General features: G+C 33.8%; 1 protein-coding gene across 2 annotated transcripts in view; it reads left to right on the forward strand.

Moving 5' to 3' along the window:
• The window catches only part of LOC113504751, a 186,362-nt gene that overhangs the window by 157,536 nt on the left and 6,371 nt on the right, over positions 1-22,455 (forward strand). The window contains exon 4 of one of the 2 annotated variants that reach the window (XM_026887180.1): positions 5,290-5,394. In XM_026887180.1, the coding sequence (XP_026742981.1) occupies positions 5,290-5,394 (105 nt within the window). Of the gene's footprint in view, positions 1-4,330; positions 4,334-5,289; positions 5,395-22,455 lie in introns of both variants that reach the window. The other variant, XM_026887181.1, reaches the window with a different exon arrangement.

A 22,455-nucleotide genomic window follows, 5' to 3' on the forward strand; every position in this document is an offset into this window, starting at 1 on the left:
TTTTTTCTTTTTTGGGTCTTTGAATCAGAACTAGGAATCAGTTTAAACTGCCACTGTCTCTGATGTGGCTAAAAAAACCCTTGCACAAAATTACCGATGTGTTGATTTGCTCATGAGATTTAAGTTAAGGATTATCTGCAATATTGCGATATTAAAGGAATACAAATTTTTGAAACTATTCATTGCTAATCCTCAACATTTAATGAATAAATAAAACAATCATCAAATTCAGTAACATTTACACAAAGAAAGATCATTCAACCTTGTAAATATACCATGCAGGCAAAAAAAATACAAAACTTTAAAAATAACCCCAAAAATATAAAAATAAACCCAATTTAATACTTTCCAATTTTAAAACCGTCCGTTGAAAGGGAATCTCTCAATAAATATTGTGTGAGTCCAAAATTGTGGAAATACTCGTACGGGGGGATTATTAGGTTCAGGATTCTCGATCGACCCACATTTTGGTCCTCATAAATTCACGTGGGCCTGTTTCTATTAAATTTTACGACAAACACGAACCCTCATATAACTTTGTTAATAAATGTTATAATATATTGGAGGCAGATGTTAGCCGTATCTGACAAACTGTATGTACTCCACTATTAGAGTCTGTCAGGAAATTTCTAAATAATATCTCTACAAACTATTTGCATGCCATGATTTGTGTCTGTCCGAAGTTGTATTAAAGGGACTGACATCATGCGTTATTGCTTACATTTAGATCTGAGTATGAAGTACTTGTAAATTTAACTACCCTGTAAGTGCAATCATAAAGTCTATGTCAGAAACAAGAAAAGCATGGTTTTTATCATAACAATGTAGAATGATTCATGTCTAGATTGAACTATAAGACCCAGAAATAAATGTTATTATTATTATCGAAATTATAATTTTAAACATTTGTATATTTCTAAAAACTAAAGTCAAAATGCTTATAGTGTTGACTTCGTACAGTATATTTGAAATGGCGATAATGACCGACACTGCAAACTAAAGTATGGTCTCAACATACATTATATTATTAAAAAAGGACCTGACTGTCATTAAAATTGTTATCTATGTTATCCCATGTGAATGAAATGTGAATGAATTCACATCGTGAAAATACTTTAATTATGAGTTAAATTTTAGACTAATTTTCAGTGTAAGCTTCTCATTGTTCAGCTGTCTTCAAAACACAAGTAAGATGTCAGTGGCTTTGTAACAGCACTGTGTTTGTACAACTAGTGCCTTTAGCTAAGCTCATAAGCCGTAATATCCGAAACTCTCGCAAAACGAGGTGGCTATATCTGATTCTCATCTCAGATAGCGAAGATACCGTAAAAAGGCAACCCTTAATCGAGTCTACTCGATACTACTCGATACAATCTTATCGATTCTACAATCGAATTGGGTATCGGAACCGATACTGTTAATGCTCCCATTGTTTTTCTTAAAGATTATTTTGGAAGGGAATTGTATCGATATTTGCATGATAGCACAATTTAACGCGTTGACTAAATCTTTATGTTTCGAGTTTACCGTTCGGTAAATGTTGTATAATGGTTGCCATCAAACCTGAGCTTCCCGAAGGGGTAAAAAAAAACTTTTGGGGTTCTACCAAAAATAATCTTTTATTTTCGGATTTCGTAAGCATCCTACTACATAATATAAGTACTTTTGACTTGAAATATATGTTTAAAATGTGTAAAATGGTTTTCAAAAAGCGATTTTAACGTATTATGAAAATATGTTTCTGCACAATATATATATAATATTCAACGGCCCATAGTTTTAGAATTACCGCTTGATAAAACTTTTCATCAAATAATTATTTAAAAATCCCCAATATCTGTTTAACATTACACCCGTGTAAACAATAAAACCGTGTTATTTTATTTTCAAAAAGCTTTATTTTTGGTCTCAACGAAAGTCAGCCACAAGGGAATTGTTTCCACGACTCACTAACTTTTCACTCCTCAAGAGACGAAGCGGAGGAAAATGATCTATTGAGGTGTTGTCTTGTCTATTAACCGTGATGCTCCTAATTCGAGGAAAAAAGATAAAAATACATTTGATGTATTACTGGTATGGTAATGCCGAGGTTTTTGTGATGTTGATTGTTGTTCGCACAACATGTGTATATTCAGATAGCTACTTGTATCTTAGTAGATATGGAATCTACATGGATGTATTGTGTGATATGTGTTAGACAACATGGATAGACTGTGGGGTCACCACGCCAAACCTACTATTCGCGACATGTAGCAAGGTCGATTAGCGCATGCTTTGTGCTCTACGAATGCTTTTTAGAGTATGCTTAGGAAATCACAAAAATAAATTATCACAGTTTTTTTCAGCTTTATTTCAAATCTTAAGTGTCCAGCTGTTTTCGTCTCTTTTAAGTGGGATGAGAGGACAGATATATAAAAATACACCTAGAAAAATGCGGCTTTTAGACTTTCTATGTTTATCCCTTATTACTTAAATAAACAAACATCCCCAATCAATTATAAAGGCACTGCACTTGACTCGAACATGACAAGGGCCAGTTGGAATGCCCTATTTTTTCGGCACTACATCAAGAACAAAGGAGGCCGGATAATAATTCTGAGAAAACCTCCTCCGAGTTATTTTTACAAAACAAGTGGGGAGCGGAACCCTCGCTCTCGCCGAAGGAAATGCGGTACCATAAAGTTGCAAATGAAGTAATATCGTACTCGAGTTGACTTGCTACCGAAAACTAAGTCGGTAACTGGTCACAGAGCCACTCGGGCCCCAATAGACTGCTACCAATTTGCTCCCTATTTACTTAGTGTCATTTAATTTAGCTGAATAAATTTGTAGGAGCCGAGCCACGGAGGACCCCGTTTCACTTTGTAATTAATATTGACCATTCCAACCGAAATATCGCAAACTATTTAGGAGTACTCAACTATTCTGATGCTGTAGCAGTTTTCTGACAATGAATTTCTAATCAGTTGAATTTCTTGGACTGTTCTCAATTATGCTTGGTTATCGTCTATAGTGGACAGCCGCTATTAATTAACAAATATCTTAGAAAATACTGACCGGACTTGGGAATTAATTCGGTTGCTTAATTGAAACTCAATGTTCTTACCCAACATTGTATCTGATGCATTGTTGAGTACATGGAGATGATTTAGTTATTTATAACAGTACCGATTACAGTAACATTTGTATGCGGCAAGCTGTAGCGAGCGAGTGTAAACGAATCATAATTCAAGATTATGTTGCACGTGGAAAAATATTCTTGAAATTGAAGTCGTGGGGAGCACCGGGCGTTTATTGCACCCTACCCGCGTCACTTGGCGTTTTATTATGTCCCACATTTGGGTGCAAATAAACAAGATGATAACAGGAACGTGCCGACTGGCGTTCAACCTTTTTTTACAGTAACTGTATTACCGCATTTGGGAAAGTATGATTGATTTGATTGAACAATACTTTCTCCCTTTTATTATTGACTTCGATTACTTATTTAGGGATATTGCATTCGTTTGTTCTTCTTCTTTTGTTTCATTATTCAAACAAAAATAAATCTAAGAACAAAATAATTATACGTTGCGAGCAGTTTTTTTGCACTATTACGAGTATTTAATATACCAGTTTTTAGAGTTCCATACTAATAGAGTGTAAAAAAGGGACCCAGTTACTACGGATATACTGTGTGTCCGTTTGTCACCGTTTGTCTCATGAACAATGGTTTCTAAACAGTAGATTTTTTTACATAAAACAAAAAATAAAACGCGGTTAAGCAATGCCTGGTAAGGTCATAAATTTAATGGGTGGTCATTAACCTCATATTTTTTTAAGCCTATTTGTTTCTAACCCTCAGCGTCGCATATCCGCAAGTCCAACTCGCACTGGACTGGCTTTTTTATTGTTATTTTTTTCTTCAGCCGTTGCTCGAAGATAAGAAATGAAGTCATAATTCAACCTCACTCTCGTTAATACAACAATTGAGTATGACACATAAGAGGTACTTGATACCACTTAATTAGGGAGTCCGCACGTCAGGGAATAAGGAAATTGCTCAGCTGCCATAAATAATTTATAGGGATGCGAAGCTGCACAAGTTTTGAGAGCTCTTCTGCTAAGAGCCTTCAGACTTGAAACAATTATAATACTATCAGATACTTTTGATACTTGCCGCTCCGTGCAACGAAGATGGAAGTTGTTCAGGTAATAAATTAATTTATACAACAATGCTGGTCACTCATTCGCCTTCGGAGTTAATTACTCAAAACAACTTTGGAATGGTTTTCTTAATAATATTCTTAACCCCTAGACAAGACCATCCCAATTATTATAAACGTGAAAGATGGTTTGTATTGATGGATGTTTATTGCTCAAAAAACAGATTTTGACGAAACTTAGTAGGAGCACACATGGTTTATTACCTGGGTTATACATAGAATAGTTTTAATCCCGTTTTTAGTTAGGTACCCGTAAGATCATTTTAAAAAACCAACCAGCCATGGCCCATTCAAAGACCTATTAAACGTCTCGAAACACTCGAATAAATAAAGATGACAGGTCAAAAGTAATATGACTGTTTGCAAGGGTATGCCATTTCCAAAAATTATAACGTTATTTTTTAACATCTACGATTGTGGAAACGTCCCGTCAGTTAGTTAGAAAGGCAGGCCAAAAAAGAATATATGATTTAAAAAGAAGCGACCCGCTAAGATTTGAGACCACCACACATCACACACTCATTGATTAAGTCTTATTAATTATAGAAGATAACCTCAATATACATACATCGCAATGTAATTTAGAGTAACCGCCAAGCCGCGATGTAGTCGTATAACAAATTTAATTAGTTGTAAGTGAGACCTTGTATAGAATATTTGCTTTGTTTACTCGAGACTGGAATTAAATAGATTAATATTAGGACCATCTGTAACTTTATAATCAAACTTGATTATATTTATGTTATTTTAGTTTATTGACACCAATATTGTTACCTAGTTATTATTTAGGTATTTATAAACCGTTTGTGGCTATGTTTTGCTTTATTGTTATGTTATTCATACACCATCGATGTATGTATCACCAACATTTGCTCCAACCTATGATCTACAAATAAAGCATTTGAATTTTTAAATGTTGATAACTTTTTCAGGGTTAAATGAACAAAGTCGGATCAACCAGTCTAAAGATCTAAGGCAAAAAACATAAAAAAAAAAAACAAAATAAGACCAATTGAGAACCTCTTCCTTTTTGAACTCTTTTGAAAGCTATCATCAAAATAAAAAAAAACTTCTTTTGTTTCAGATGGTGAGCATGACGGCTTCTCAGCTTTCTTGGGGTCAGCATCCCCGGAGCTAGCTCTAGCGTCAGACGCGTCAGACAGCCTGCCACTGCCAGACCAGGATATCGGTAAGATAGGGTGGAAATTATACGAGTGATACTAACATACGCTTGACGGTCGTGGTCCGAACATGACAAATGACGTCACCAAGACATGCTTAAGTAACATTCTGACGGTATTCACTTGTGAACCTTTCTGTCCTATTTTACTATCCTACGATACAAATGTTTACTTCATAAAGATACTATTGGACGTTTTGACCACTTTTGGTTTTTCTTTACTTCTCTTTAAAAAGAGAAAGTTTTATTATACTAAACAAATGTCCATAGGGCCAAGGGCAGCAACATTTAATTGGATCTGGTATATTTGGTAAATCATTTGTACTGAATGCTGAATGAGCTATGAGCAAAGTCGATCACATCCAAGGTGGTTAAGAATAAAAGACTCCTCGGGACAGGACCCAAAGGAGTCGGGACATAATTTTCATAGACCGTCATAAATTGAAGGATCTCTCCTTTCATTTTATAATCAGCCATGAGTATTTATTATATATATTATGTATATGATTAATAATTAATGAATGATTGATAAATTCATAAGTAGTTAATGGATTTTTTACGTAGTACAATATATTTCAAAGATTTATTCTACCAGCTCGACTTTACCATAATCGAAGTCTATACAAAATTCAAGTAAAATTATGAATGATCTTATTGCCTTCAAATTTAATGCGCTTTACATGATTCAATGCATTCACACATAACCTCACCTACACATTGAGCACTCTAGACAAAACACCATCGTGAAGGCGAGATAAAGTATAAACAACCAATTACACACGTGATGTAAGGCTATCGACAATCTGTGCACGACACATTCCAACACCAAACGGCTTATTAAATCAAGGCTGAAAACATCTCATACGCATGTACATATTACAATTATCTTGATTGTAGTTGAGGGCGCAATAAACCGTCTTTGTGACGGTAATACCAATTTAGCCTGTTTATTGCTTGTTTCGCTAATTGTATTGATGTCTCAACAATATATCTGGGAGGCGGTGCCCTTTGATAACTGATAAAGTGCAATTAATTTGCATAGCATTTGGTTAATACGTATGTGTTATATAATGATAGATGTGTTGAGTTTTTATTTAGGTATTTGTATGTTTAATATAATCAAACACAGCGATCTATTTCGCCTTCGATTCCTCTTCTTAACTTACGTGTGCATCATGTTACTGTTTGTTACAAATCAATAGGTACAACTAAGCCCGATATCAACTTATTAATCACACTTAAAAAATATTCTAGTGCCATAGACAGATTCACACAGCAATCAAACTTAACATCCCTCTTAGCAGATAACTCATCTCTGGCGGGACCGATTTCTCAAGGAAAGTTCCGAGTCTTTTTGCATCATTGTTGCCCGAAATCATTGACATGAACTGATTAACGCTGTTAATTATGTAAACGTCTCCAAGAACATGAATATTCTAAACTATCATACCCCATATAACAAACTCAAAGGCCACATCTAGTATAAACTATATTCTCTTAATACAACGTTAATTCTCAATTCGTTTTAGAACACAAACGATATGAACGAGAAAGAGGAAAATAGCAATAGTCACAAACAAATCCCTACAGTATTCATACTACATGTAATACCACTTCAAAATACATTAGTGAATGCAAATTATGTCAAAGCGAAGATACGACTCGAGGAAACGTTAGATTATATGTATTATACCAACCTACCACAATCTCTTAAAGTAATGCCGGTGCAGTTGTTAGCAAGAGACAACGTGCTACAAAGTGTATTGCACTGTCTCGTTTCCTCATTGTTATTAGTGTTGTTTGAAGAGCTCATGGTGTAGGTATGTGTGAATGCGGCGAATCAATGTGAAGCGCATGAAATGCCTTTGTATGTGGATAATTGAGAAATTAAAGCGAATGAGATGTTGAAAATGGTTTAGAACTGTCTATCATAGTTGGGAATAGACTTTCCCCTACTATGTTGGGGTCTTCTTCTTGTCAAACCGAATGCAGATAAGTATCAGTGTTTTACAAGGAACGACTGCAGAACTGACCTCCTCAATCCAGTTATCTGGGCAACTCGATACCAAAGTCAGACAGGTAGTCAGACTTTCTAGCTTCTTACTACCTATAAAGACTGTCAAAGTTGTGTAAGTAATATGTAGGTGGGTTCCACTATTTAACGTGCACGAAACCAGAAGGAAATTGTTATGACATAGACGGTCTATCCACAGACTCGGACACGGATCAACTCGGACACTATTACTTACTGTATATTAAATGTAGCTATTACCAATTAGAACTGTTAAAGTTTATAGATTGCTATTCTAAAATTATTTCTGTTTTTGTTCTCTATTTTAATTTTGCTTATCAATAACAACACACAACCACATTATGTTTAAAAACCACTCACGCATGTGAAAATAAAGTATTAAAAAAAATACCCCGGAATCAGAAAATAACCGAAAAAACAAACATTTTAAACTCGAAATACAAATTCGGAGTTAAGACGAAATGTATGTATTCTTAATGACACAGTTATGCCTCGTGGATTGATGAATGCGGCTTTAAAACATTAAGATGAATAGATCTGCGGAGGCTGTGCCCGTCTACCGCGGAACTTTCCGAGATTGATGTGTTTCGCGGAGTGACATGCCCACTGGAATAATGGCTTAACTCCAGCTCCCTGGCTGCCTACTAACACGTGACAAAGTAATACACCCAAAAAGAGATAGCGTCATACATTTCGCAGAACGCCATCTCTCTTCTACACGTAGAATACTGGGAAGTACCACTACTTGAAGTTGTAGTGGTGGCTCCCAGTTTTCTCAGCCACGAAACATGAAATATTTAAGGTACCTGTTACACAAATCTTTTGGTATATCGCTGTGTATCGCTCGTAAAATTCCGTTAAGGAGAAGTTTTGAGAAGTTGCGAGCTCAGTTCAGTCTGAAACAGTTAGACATATAGTTATTTATTGCTGTTACCGAATGAAACTTGCACTTTAGTGTAATGTACGTCGTATCTAAACTGTTTCGTCTTATTGAATAATGAAACGGATTTTAAAATCATCTCTTTTAATATTTTGGATCATGTTTAGCATTTTTCTTGCTTTTGCTAAAAAACTGAAACCTGATTCATTATTTTATAATATTTTTCCATCATTCATAATTATAATTACTATTCCGGATTAAGTTGAAATGTTGTTGTGTTACTAATGTGGGTCGTTAAGTTTAAATTGTTACTTAACTTTAAAAATATATACGTTAAAGGAATCGATGGGATCTAAAATATATCTTAATAATGCGTTAAATAAATAATTCATAATAATATATTAAGTAAGAAAAACATGCGTGGTCTTTATAAACACTAAAACTTTATAACATCTTATTTATTTATTTAATAGTTCATTTACACAGATACACACACAGAGTACAGAAAAGAAGAAAGATAGAACACATAGTACATAGGCACAGCTTATTTCAACAGAAATTTCTTCCAGCAGGCCCGTTATGGGAGAGTTATTAAAAATTAAATCATCAAAACACTGCATCATACATTCTCCTAAATCTTAAAAGTGCTTTCAAATAAGAAAATCAACATTCAAACAAAATGCCCTAGTCATAAATGCATAAAATAAAGTGCATTTAAGTAAATTTACTCAAATGTAAATACTAATGCATTTTCACTCAAGAATAAACTTATAAACCTACAAAGTTAAAATGAAAAGTTAACTGGAGTTCTTTAAAGGCAAGTTGCTAAAGTACCTATCTATCTAATTTACGTATGAGGCAGTCTCTAGCGCGGTATTTGCATGTGGCGACCTCTCGTGAGTGCTATTTGTAACTTCTTCTCAAAGAGCTTATTTTATGCTTTGCTCTAATACTGTGTAAACAACTTGTATTTGTATTTTCTTTATTTGTGAGATGTATTTGTGGTCTAGAAAATGTGGAAAATAAAATTATTTAGTCATTATGTAGACTCGCATACCCCTTAAGGACTCCTTTTGGGTCCGAAACTAACCAACTACTCGTTGCGGTAAGTAAACCGTTATTAAACAAAGAATTATTGAGAATCAAGAAAGTTAATAAGATATTCAATTGTAACTTAATATATTTTCTAGAATTTTTAAGTCCCGGTCTTTTTCTATATGATTGAAGCGTTTTACGATATTAGCTTGTTATCATCCTTTAAGGACCTACAAGTTTAAGCTGCCTTACAATGTTTTTTATCTCCGTTTTTCAGGGTTGTTTTAAAGCTATTTAAAATGCATTGTCCATAATATAACATCGTTCAATTAAGTTCTTTAGAGACTAAAGTATGAATAAAATTAAATATTTTTTTTCATACATAAATGATTTTATTAAAACGTAACAAATATTATAAAGCCAATAGATTATGATTCAAAAAGCCCACATTTCCTAATATTGTGCATCTGTCAAACTGATGACGCGTGACATTTGAGTGACATCGCTCAATTACTAGTGACGGTTGCTTCAAAAACTGAAACAAATCGAATCGACCAAACACGAAAAGTTATTCTAATAAAAATGAATAAACTTTGCTATGTAAATAAATAAAAGTTCGACCGCATTTTTTTAATAATTCCTCCCTTTATTGGATATATCGGGTACATCGGTTCATCTCAATTTCAAAAGTTTATGAATCTTTATAATTAGACTGATCAAAATGAAGTCTTCACAGCTTTGTCTTGTATCAATTTCATTGCAGGTCATAGCAAACTAATCTTATATTTTGATACCTAAAAACATATATCAATTTTGTCTCAAGTCATAAAAAACTAAGTATTTATTTTGACATCTAAACGTATGATCTCAAGAGGCTGTTACGTCAATCAAGCGTTTATTTCTGGTTTAACTTAAAATAACCTCATAACGAGCGTTCCAAACTTGATTGTAACTTGGTATAACTTAAGCAAGTCTTAAAATTGTTTCCTAGTATCCGGGAAAAGTTTTTTGGATGTATGTCTGCGTGAGAAAGGCAGACGCCTTCGTGATTCTTGTTAATTAGTTGTTGGTGTCTGATGGTGATGGCTTGAAGAGAATAGAGTTAGGAAAATATAGCGGTATTATATGCTAAATATAATACAAATTTCGATTTTATAGTACAGATAGTTAGACTTAAATTTTAATGTGCACGCGTCACTGTGTATGTGCGTGATGGTCAAAAGTTTTTACGGGCATGAAAGGAGTGAATACTAATGAAAAAGGTCTTTTTAAAACGAAAAGAAGAATTTGAAAATCTGCGGCTTATTCATTAACGTTCATTTTTGTTCTTTCTGCTGCTCTGGGTCTTAACGTGATCCTAGAAATACTAAATCGACCAATCAACAATTTGAGAAACATAGACACGTGCACATTTGCACGATTTTGTTTATTCCGATCCACATTCACACACACATTATACTTATTTGCTTTGTATAAACCCCACAAAACTGTTTGCACAGTTTGTCTGTGGGCATAATGCATGCTGTTACCTGTAAATTTCAATCCACGCATTGTTCCTCTTTTCAAAACCGCATCCAATGATATCCTATCGGTTCCAAGAACATCGAATCCTATAATATTATGGGAATTGGTATATATGGCCTCACTAAGGAAAACAATAGATGGTATTGATGCCATTAATATAGTAGCCGAGTGGTCGGTATTAATAATCTGACCGTTTGGGTCCGAATCGCCATTGAAGTCCGTTGCCAGCTAACAGATATTAAATCCGGACCTCTTTTGTTTTTGCTCGAGCTTATTGAGCCCTTACTGGGAAACTGTGATGGGAGATATCGATCATTTGTTTTGATTTGGTAACTAGTCTATCAATTAGTAGAGAATAATTTGTGGTCGCTTTTATCAGTAAATTATTTACGAAGGAATTATGTAATTTTGAATTAATTTATCATTGGTAAAATGTGCTAACATTTAAATTCTCAGATTGATTATAATCTGTTGTAACGTTCTGTCTATTTTAATACTATCATGATCATCAACTTCATCAGCTTTATTTTTAAATAATATAATTATTGTAAATATCCTATACAAATATTATAATCGGGAAAGTTGATAAAGATATGGATGTTTGTTCCTCTTTCACGCAAAAACCACTGAACGGATTTAGACAAAACTCAGTACACAGATAGTTTAGAATTAAGATTCTCATATAAAATAGTTTATATCCCGATTTTATGTGCCTATGGGATGACTTTCGATTTGCAGCGGACAGGCCTGCGGGTTGTAGCCAGTATTTAAATAATCCAACAAACGAGTAAAATAAAACAATTAAAACCGCAATTCCATAACCAGTTTTATCTACAGCTTGTTCAAATACCGTTGTTCAAATATTCTCCGCATTTTTACCGATATATTTAATCAAATAAGTTTTCAAGTATACACTGCATTAGCAAATGAGGAAGCTCTTGCTAATGACGTCACAAAACCGATGGCAAGACTTTCCTTATAATGATAATAATGTATATCTTTACATCTGCATGCCTTGGTAACAAGTTGCTTATTATTTTGAATAAATATTTCTTCGGTAATAGGATATATTTTGTAGAGTATTTATGTGTTTTGCGAGTTTGTATTATTGTTAAACTTGACTATTATTATGGCAAATAAAATATCCGGAACTTGGATATAATTAGAAGAATTAATTGTCTTTTGTGTATGATGCGTTATTTATTAATCATACGACAATGTGTCTCAGTATTAGAGTTCCGTTTTTACATGTTGGGTACAAATCCCTATAAATTAAAAACTTAATGTTAAGATCTGGATGCGAGCAGCCGAAGATAGATCTCAATGGCGTGCAATTGGGGAGGCCTATGTCCAGCAGTGGACGAATATGGGCTCATCATGATGATGATGAATTTAATAGGCCTCCATTCCTATTTAAACTCATCGTCATAACGTATCAAACGTTACATAATTTTGAAATTCTCAATACGTCCTAGTCATGAGCGCTCTGTATTAAATCACAACGGTTCCGTATATATTTGTCTCTGTGTTAATTTACACCATTTGTTGGGAGCGTCGTGCTATGCAGCGTGCCTGCAATCCTATTAGTAATATTAATTTAATGCGGTTTTCGTCTTAAGGTGTCGTAAAGCTGCTATATTAATTAAATTTTATGAAAAAGAGTCAGGTATAAAGGTGTTTGTATTTTTGCTTTGTATGCAATTATGGATTTTCACAAAGCAAACCAATATCCACTTATCTTATCAACAATCCCTTTTTCAATAACAATTTAATTTTTAGATCGCCTTAAATATTTTTTTGGTGCTGTTTTACAACTGAAGTTTACAGTGTGACACTTAACGTAGGACGATGCTAGTTATTGTCACATTTTGGCAATTCTAAAAAGTAAAAAGTATATACCTTATTTTTTTTCTAGGTCATCCAAAGTATGTAGTCCACCTTTTCGAAATCAAAACCTTGAATTAATCGATTACACAGACACATTTAAACCTTTCTGAATCTAATTTAATTCCTATTCCCCATGAGCCCGCGAGCTCAGATCGTTGACAGTCAGCTGATGGATAGCCGAGCTGTTCCTGTGTGCACAATACCCCCGTTTGGGACCCTCAACAACTTGCTTCATCATTCATAATACGGACTATTTTGTGTAAACTTTCTTGGTATAAATGACAGTTGGAATGGTTGTGCTTATATTATGTTTGGTACCTACTGAATTTAAGGGTTTCATTTTGATTTGTCGGATTTTTAATGGTAATATAGTTTTGATATACTTTTTCTTTAACAATTTATTATTTCATATTTTGCCTAGAGTGAAAAGTAGTCGCCAACCAAGCAAAACTTGAATTTTGAGTACCTACATGTCAATTGATAAACATATTTACTTATACACCTAAATATAGGTATATACAAATTTAGTTCATGTACACTGCGTCCGGTCACAGAACAAATAATCATAATCACTCATATTACGCATAAATGCATGAAAGTAAATTCATTTATTTAGCCTATACAGTCCCATTTTGCCCAGTACTGTTCAAAAGCTACAAACATTTCCATACAACCGTATCTCAAATAAACTTCAAACCGAAACTTAAAATATTTACTAACTCGGTATTTCAATATCCAGCTTAAATACTATCACAACTTAATACTAAGAAATAAGTTAGCAATATCCTTTAAAAGACCTTAATACTTCAACTAAAGTTCAGAACTTAAACAGTCTTGAAGCTTCAAACTATGAACTCATAAAACTTGGCAAATCAAATTAATCAAAGCAGTTACTGAGTTCACTGGTATAAATGGTATAAAAACGGGTATGAGCCGTGGTTCTGGTGACAGCATTTTGTTTTCATCTCGGAAGAAAAGAGTTCAAGAAAGTGGTATTTAAATTTCACATGTGTCACTTTTAGGAGACGACGATCAACCTTACGTTATCTGATTACAGAGAAAACCTGACAGATTTGAAATGGTAACTCGTTTTAAATGTATCACTCTGTTGCATACTAGCCCAATGCACATTTTTTGTGCCGTTTTTAGGTATTTGTCTCGTCGTGACTTAAATATGTTTGAAATTTTATTTGAAACTTGAAGTGTTGAGAGATTATGATTCATCAGTTTTTAAGCGATCTACATTGTAAACAGTTTACTATCATCTAGGCATGTAGACTCTACTCTACTTATGCCCCTTTCCTCTTTTTTCCTGCTCTATGGCCTTTATGAACAAAACTTTAGAGGAAAGGTGCCTCGTAAATTCGCAGCACAGATGCAGGAGATAGGTGATGAATAAAGGTACCGTCCTGTTAATTTATGTTTACTCCGCACTGTTATGGGTCACCGTTTTAAATTGAAACTGTAAATTCTCGACTTTTGACTGTTGCAGTGGGTTTCTTTAAGTTGGTTGATATAAAAGAGTGTATTTAAAACCGTATATGTACTGGATAAATATTTTCTAGAATGGAATAAGTATAAAATTAAATTATTGTATTTTTACGAGGACAGCAGAAATAGCCTACTGGATGTTGGATAAAAGATAAAAAATCATACGCATACATTTAAGTAACAGCCTATCGGTGTCAATTTCATGCTGAAAATATATATATATATTTATTTGAAAAATTGTATTTACTTTTAAATACAAATTTGATTGTTTAATAAAATTAATTCCACAATAATTTAATTTATTACTTAATTGACATGATGACATGTTTAGTCAAAGCATGATTGTTTTACAGCCACGCTTAACTTACCCAATTCGTCCTACAATTGACCGCTTTTATATTTTCTCATTAAAACCAACAATAAACCCGTCCATCACATTTACTATAAATATTTTACGTCATTGTGAACCTACATTGCGGGCTATTGAATTAAAATAAACATAATTGTTACTAATTTTCACAGTGAAATAACTACTTTACAAAGAATATTATGTTTTATTTAGAATGAAAGCGTGAAAATGTTATAGTTGCAAAAAGAAGGTGATTTTTATTTTGTCATCAAGATACTCAGAAACTACCACCGCTAAAACCAAATGCTAAGTTAGGACTGTGGTCATTGTGGGAAAGAGACATCGCTCTACACAGTGTACCGCTCCGTCTTTCTTTCTCAACTACCGCTATCTTTATTGAAAAGTAAATCGGCTACCTAAATTCTAATTCTAAGAAATTACTTAAAATCTAAACAAACCTCTTTCAAACATACTCTGCCAATATTCCTCTACATCTTTCCACACAAACATACTTGTCTGTTCTACGTAAAGGAGGTTTTATGCAATTTATGTTAACAGCAGATGTCGCAGCAGTTTTGAGGGTTAACGGTCGGGATTAAACTAAACGAAACTGAAGTTCTTCGGCGTGCATATAAATTTGTAGTAAGTTGTCGTGTTTGTGTCTGTGAGGCTATGATATGAACTGTGACTGTTTTTTACATATATCATTGACGCTTATTCGTATACTGATAAATAGCTTTGAAATTTATTATTACTAGGCCGCTTAACATTCAACGGAAATTTACTTGAAAAACTGCATCTGCATCTTAAATTGTAATGAATTAATTAATCTCAGTTTAAAAAATAAAGCAACGAAAAGTTGCTATGAAGGATAGGATAGCTTCCATGTTTTAGGTTTATTTTAAGAATGCAACGTGCCTTGACAGTGAAACATGTAAAAAAAGTGGTTTCATGTTCATCTCAGCCAGGAGACGTCCACCACTGGATACTCGCCTCCCCGAGTGATTGCCGTAAAGACTGCTTATAAGAAAAAAAACGAAATTTCTGCAATTAGGCATAATTCAATTCGCGTAAAATAAGTTTGAAATCACTAAGTAACTGTTCACAAAACTTGAATGAAATTCTTGAATAAAATTAACAAACACAAAATTACAATTAAACCAGTTTATCATTAAATCAGATTTACAATCAAATACAATCTTAATCCAAAACGAGTTTTAATTATTATAAACGTGAAAGCTAATGTTTCAGTCTGACTGAAAGTTTCAGGTTTTTGCTAAATCTTGTTCCTAATTCATTAATGTCAATCCGAAAGCTCCAAGTTTTGAAAGTCAGTCCATTTGACAGGACCTTTCTTAAATTAATCATCTGCTCAGCACTTGCTTTGCTTTGTAATTAATTAGTAAAGTTTCTGTAGGTAAATGTAATATTAGTTGGTATTGAAATGATTTAATTTTACTATAGAATGTGGTATTATTAAATATTAAGTATAATATTAAGTTCGAGAGTTCGATAAATAAATACTTGACAAAGAATATAAACCGCTATGTAGATGAGATTTGCGTTACAATTAAAGATTCTAAAAGAAATCCAACGATCTAAATCGAAAGCAGGATAAACGTCACATTTATTTTTTAGTCTACTTAAACATCATTAATGAGTTATTTCGTTCAGTAAATTTATTAGAAATACAAAATTTTTCACCGTCACTTCGAATACAGTTGTAACAATATGTCAGGCAAAACGCATGGATTTGTATGCACGAGGTGGTGATTATATACGGGAAGGGCCAACAGTTTGACCTTTATAGGCTGATATCTTCTAATATATAAAATTCCCGTGTCACGATGTTAGTTACCGTACTCCTCCGAAACGGTTCGACCGATTCTTTTGAAATTTTGTATAGATATTGAGTAGGACTGAGAATAGAACAACATCTATTTTTCATACCCCTAAGTGACAAGGGCTGCCCAAACTAAAAAAAAAAAAATTATTTTTAGACGGTTTCTTTTTTTTTTATAATGTGGCATTAAAAAATACATACATCTAGAAAAAAAATGTAGGCAAAACAACGTTTGCTGGGTCAGCTAGTTATTATATAAATTTAACAAATAACATTTGCGCCAACACTTCATTCATTAAAATAACAATACTTATATTAAGGGTTCAATTGAACCCTTTTCTGTAGCGATTCCTATAGTAGATAGACATCTTCCATAGACGCTTTCCCTTTTGATAAAAACTCCCCAGTGTATTGAATAATAACAGACTATTTGTGGAAAGAGAAAAGGTTTACAGACAATAGCGTTTTCGTGTTTCATAACGAATATCTACGTAAGTGAGGTTCACGCTTTCTTCTCGAAAAGGGGGTTAGCAGTGGCTATACATAGTACTTTCAATCTCGTTTCGTCGTTCAGTTTAAATACAGCAACAATGTTGAAAAATGTATTTGTTTTTTTTACTGATATTCCGGATATTTTTAACAAGATTTCGACGGGAAAAAAACTTTTAAAATAGGAACTGTATTTTAACAACCCACACAAGAATAACAATTAGCCACCGCGACACAGGCAGCTAACCGAAAAAAAAATACACGGAAAGAAACAAAAAGTACGACAAAAATAAAAGGGGAAATTTTACGCAGTACAGTTTTGGTGATTTAACTAAAGTCCGTGAAGGGAAAACGAACGATTTGTATTCATGATGGCGTCCGCCGCAGGTTTTGGTAGGTGCGACAGAGTAGATTCGCAATTTTCTCTGATTCTCTAGAGGGCACCCTGATTCGGTACAGTTATTACGATAAATCCGAGCCCTATTTCGCATATCGAAGGAATACCGCGCTCGGACCTTGGTTTCCATAGTAAGATTGTTTTGGGAAACCTAATTTGGTGGAAACATGCCTATACAGGCTTCTGTTATAGTATTGAGGGCTGTTGTGATGTAATTTAGGAAAATGCTTTATGTGGTAGCAACAGGATAAGTTAACAATTTTAACAAATAAAATGGACTATCAACGATCGAGCTCAGACAGCACGGAGTAATTCAAATGACGTCTTAAATCAATTTGTACAAAAGACCTAAAAGACCAAACTCCTAGATATTTTACAATGTTTTACTAGAGATCAACATAAGAACGTTATATACTCCATATAATTATACTATCAAATTCTTAAATAAAGGCACTTTATCTTTACTTACTTTACTCCCACGTTTCTTAAAAGCTATTTACCCAAACGAGTTTACCAGAGAATAAATCTCACTTGTCTCTAGTTTGTGTAAAATATGTTAAGTTAATTAACAAAGGCTGCACCAATGCGGTGTCACCTACAAACGCTTGAGTTAGGGTTATTTATCTGTCACGTGACAAGAGATTTATCGCGCTTTTCAGAAGCGTTCGCAACACTACTGACTAGGTTCTGTAGTGACTTTATTTTAAGGTCACATTTTAATATTTAAATGAGTTTATTTTATTTAGTTATTTCGGTTTTCGATTTTATTGATTCTTGTAGTAACGGGCTTATAAGAATTGACTTGTCGTAGTTATAATAAATTGTGAAAAAGTATGGTGTAACAGATTAAATAAAGTTCTTAACAAGTATTGCACACATTCGTTTTACACGATTTTTAACAAGTCATATACAACTTTTATTATTCTTCATTGATTAAAGTCAATAGAATCATGTTGCATCTAAACCTTAAATATTCTATAAAAAGAAACCATCTGGCCAATTCACCACAAACTGTCTACACAAACAGCAACGAAAAAGAAAAACAGAAACCCTTTCAAATTAAGAACGTCTGAGACCTATACAAATACAAGCAAAGACCACACATACTCTCCACCATTCCTGTTGAGCGCAGACAATCAATTACGTGACTATATGATTAATGTGAGACTCGGGCACATCTCTGAACGAACCGACTCCTACACATTAACTTTGTAGGACTCTCAAAGTACCACCTGCCTTTGTGATGTCGTACCCCATGCGACTGTAGGACTGACTGAGATGTGACTAATGTATTTACTGACATTTCATGGAATTAAATACTTATTTTGAAGTGAAGGTCTGATTTAATTGTTGTGTTCTTACGTGTTTATTGTAAAAGATGGTTTATTTGTAGATTTGTTTGTTGACCTTTCAGGTAGCAGTTGAATTGTGGCTAATTTTGGATCTTAAATTATTTAGAATCTTGTCAAACTTTGGAATAAGTCAAGCTTTATTCTTTTTTTATTTGAAATATCATTTTTATACATCAATGGGCTTTGACCGCTTACACAAAAAATGTTTAACATTTCATCTGCCACAATATCCACTCCAGAAATATGTTTCCAAGACTCTCTAAGCGTAAATTCAGATTAAGAGACTTCTTATTAATGTGCAAAATAAATATAAAAAGAATTTTGCATTCAACTACCTCAGGAGCAGTTTTTACATGACCACTGAGTAAATTACTGCTGAACTTTCTCTGACCGTCGCTAACTCTCCATTTTTACAGTTGCTACTGACTAATTATTTATTGTCCTCTTTTCTCTAAAATAAAGTGCTCCACGAACTCGGCTACAGAAAGTTCTAACTTAAGCTTCTCAACTGGTTCTTTATGCCAGTCAGGACTTACGAAAGAGTACTGGATGCTAAAAAAATGTTAAATTGCAATCACCCTGTAGTTACACGAAAAGCCTATTAAATAATATCAAAGTACTTGCAATTTGTCTAAACTAAACACATTCATGTTTAGACAAACAAGACTATTTACCGTGTAGTTGCTTACGCAATGCGACTCAGTTAAAATGGCGTCGCTTTCACATTTGATAGATGTTCCCGCAATTATTTGACAGAGCGCGTCCCTCGCTTAATAACGTAATCATTTTGACAAGCGGAACACATTCGCATGATATTAATTCACATACCACATCAGTTTGTAGGAATCCTCCGTAATTAGCAGACGTCTGTCGTGCGACTGTATGGAATCCACTAAGCACACTCATATTTATTACTGAAACATGACGTTTGAACTAAAATCAGACGGTTACATAACACGCTGTATATACAGTACTACATCACTCCGCATCTACATCACCTATGTTAATTATACTCGGAATTCGAAACACACTATAACAAGTACTCATGATAATTAAATACATCGTAATGTACGTTTCGTAGAACATAAACTTACAAGCGCTACGGCCTCGTAGCGGGGGCAGTGTAGCACGAAGCACGTAGCATTGTTCGTAGCTAACAAAGACGAGTAACGAACATTACAAGTTTGGAGCATAAAAATAAACGACGCGATTATTTAAGACACGTGTACAATTGTTTTTATATTTAATTTAAAAATATCTACTTCAACGAGCTCAGTCACGTGGGCACGATCCTATTATTCCGAGACAACCCACAATAAAGCCATTGTTCAACGTAAGCATTCCAAAAAGAAAAAATCGATGTGTCTCGACAAAGTTAAAGCCGGCTGTCGGCGAAACGGTTCGCCTCTACCATCGTCACCGAAACTTATACCGTTGCGTCTTCAATAAAACCTTAAAAGTTCCCGAGGCGTTGTTCTAAAAGCCGCCCCTTATTACACATCAAAACTCCACAGAAAATATCTCTGGAGAACACAAAAAGTTCAATCGACAAGACTGATAAGACTTCTTTGATGTCAATTCTTTATGTTTCGACGAATAATTGTTATGTTTTGTTTGGGATTTTGTTTTGCAAATATAGAGACAAGAGATGAGAGATATTTGTAACACGTCAGGACATTATAACATTATTGGGGTCACATTTGTAACTTTACAACATGCCATGTAGGTATTTGTTTACCAGAAGATCCAAGACCGTTCTATTTACCTTTTTATAAAACCCAATCATTAAACTCAACATGATAATGGATAATGCAGTTTTCTAATGCTTTTGATAACATCAAGTCATGTTAGCAGTGAGTGGTTGACTGACAAAGACAGTATCCAAACTTGTTATGCTAAGTACACAATTTTGTCTGAAATTGATTTCTTCAGGGACCACTGTTACGCCCTTGTTTTAATATAAGTTGTAAATTGTACTCTAGGATAAAACTTGTTAGACTTAGTTAAAAGAGCGGTGAGGACTGCGCTAAAGGCTGCCATATTACGATATAAATAAACTTTTAGATTACATTTCGAAATAAATTAAGATGTCTCTGACGAAACCACATTTGTTTCTAAGCTTATTAATATGTTTATTTAAGGTTGTGATGTATTCTTGTATTACGTCATTACAAATGTGCCTATTTTTAAATGGGGCCACAATAACATGATATATGTACATTTAATGTACCTATCTTAAAAAAGAGGCACGTATTGCACAAAGAAAAGCATTACTCACCGATTACTTGCTTAAATGAATAAATGCTACGAGAGTTGCTCGTAATATAAACTACCAAAGCGAGTTCCAGCTATGCTGGAGGGAGATAGCACTCTTTATAATACATAGTGATGGTTTAATTTTTTTAATAGAGTGGCGTCCCTATCATGAAAGAGACTGTCATTGGAATAAAAATACGAGGACACACCAAATTGTGCTTACTGGGCCGACAGTTACATATTTTCTATCGACCAATGCTATACTAAATCATTTAAATCTCCAAAAATAAATTCCCAAAAAATAAAATTCAAATTACATCCAAATTAAAGAGACATCAAACTCCACATACCACCCACAACTTATGATATTAATTAAAACTGCAACTCGCAATAACTTTGCAACCCCATTCGTAAATCAGCGCCGGACTGATGCATCCGAACTCCACACTTACTCCTCCTTAGATGACGACGAAGTTTAACTTCAAAAGGTCACTCCCAACTCGCCGCATGCTCCTAATGTGATTAAAACCTCTCTCCAACTCGTGTGACGTCATATCCTCTCGTAATTAATTAATTAAATATTTTTTCTTGCTCTCCTTGCCTCACAAAGATGAATGTTGCAGCTGTTATGTGATTTCTCTTTTGTTTTTGTGTGCGATCCTTTTATGTTGCTTTTAGATGTAATTAAAATGAACTTTTATGTAATTTAATTATGATTTATATTAGTGTTTGCCATAGTATTGTCTTTCACTTTTTCAAATGATCTGTAAGGTACAGTTGGCGTTAACAATTAGATTGACAAAAAAATTTAACATAATAATTTAATTCATTTAATAACTTATAGGCTGCAAATTGACTTTTACAGACAAGTATACGATGATATATCATATCATATATCAAGACGATGGTATATCATAATTACATTAACTAATTATCCCAATTTATTTTGCTTATGTCTTTAGCAAATATTTTTAAACATAATTATGTTAATGAACTTTTGATGCTGTTTGTGCCACGACCCTTTACGTGGGTGACCTTTTTCCTACTTCGTCAATTAAACGACTCTTGTTGCTTTATGATTCGAAGAGTTTAATGTAAACCTTTTTTGACATCTGTATGAAGTAATGTGCCGTAGGGTCGTAATTCAAATTAAGATCGTCAAATATGACAAAGTTCTTTCACTATAACTGAAATACATACTGAATTGGCTGCTTTAGCTTAGACGATGAAATTAAATGATATACACATGAAATTAATGTGATCAAGTTAATAAGTTTATTCATAAGCAAAAAGCACAGTAATATGTACCTACAAGAGTGCAGATCATTTCTCACTAGTTGTTGTTTGCGGCTTCACCTGAATAAATTCGCAAAAAATATAACCATCCTTTAACATAGTCGAATAAAAGAAGCCGATGTTTTAATCCAAGGTGTCAGCTACTTCCATACCAAGTTTCATGGAAATCGGTCCAGTAGTTTACGCGTCGAGGATAACAGATCGAACACACACACGTACTTACGCATTTATAAAAGTAG

This window comes from Trichoplusia ni, chromosome 23 (assembly GCF_003590095.1).
Source record: "Trichoplusia ni isolate ovarian cell line Hi5 chromosome 23, tn1, whole genome shotgun sequence".
NCBI classification, from domain to species: domain Eukaryota; kingdom Metazoa; phylum Arthropoda; class Insecta; order Lepidoptera; family Noctuidae; genus Trichoplusia; species Trichoplusia ni.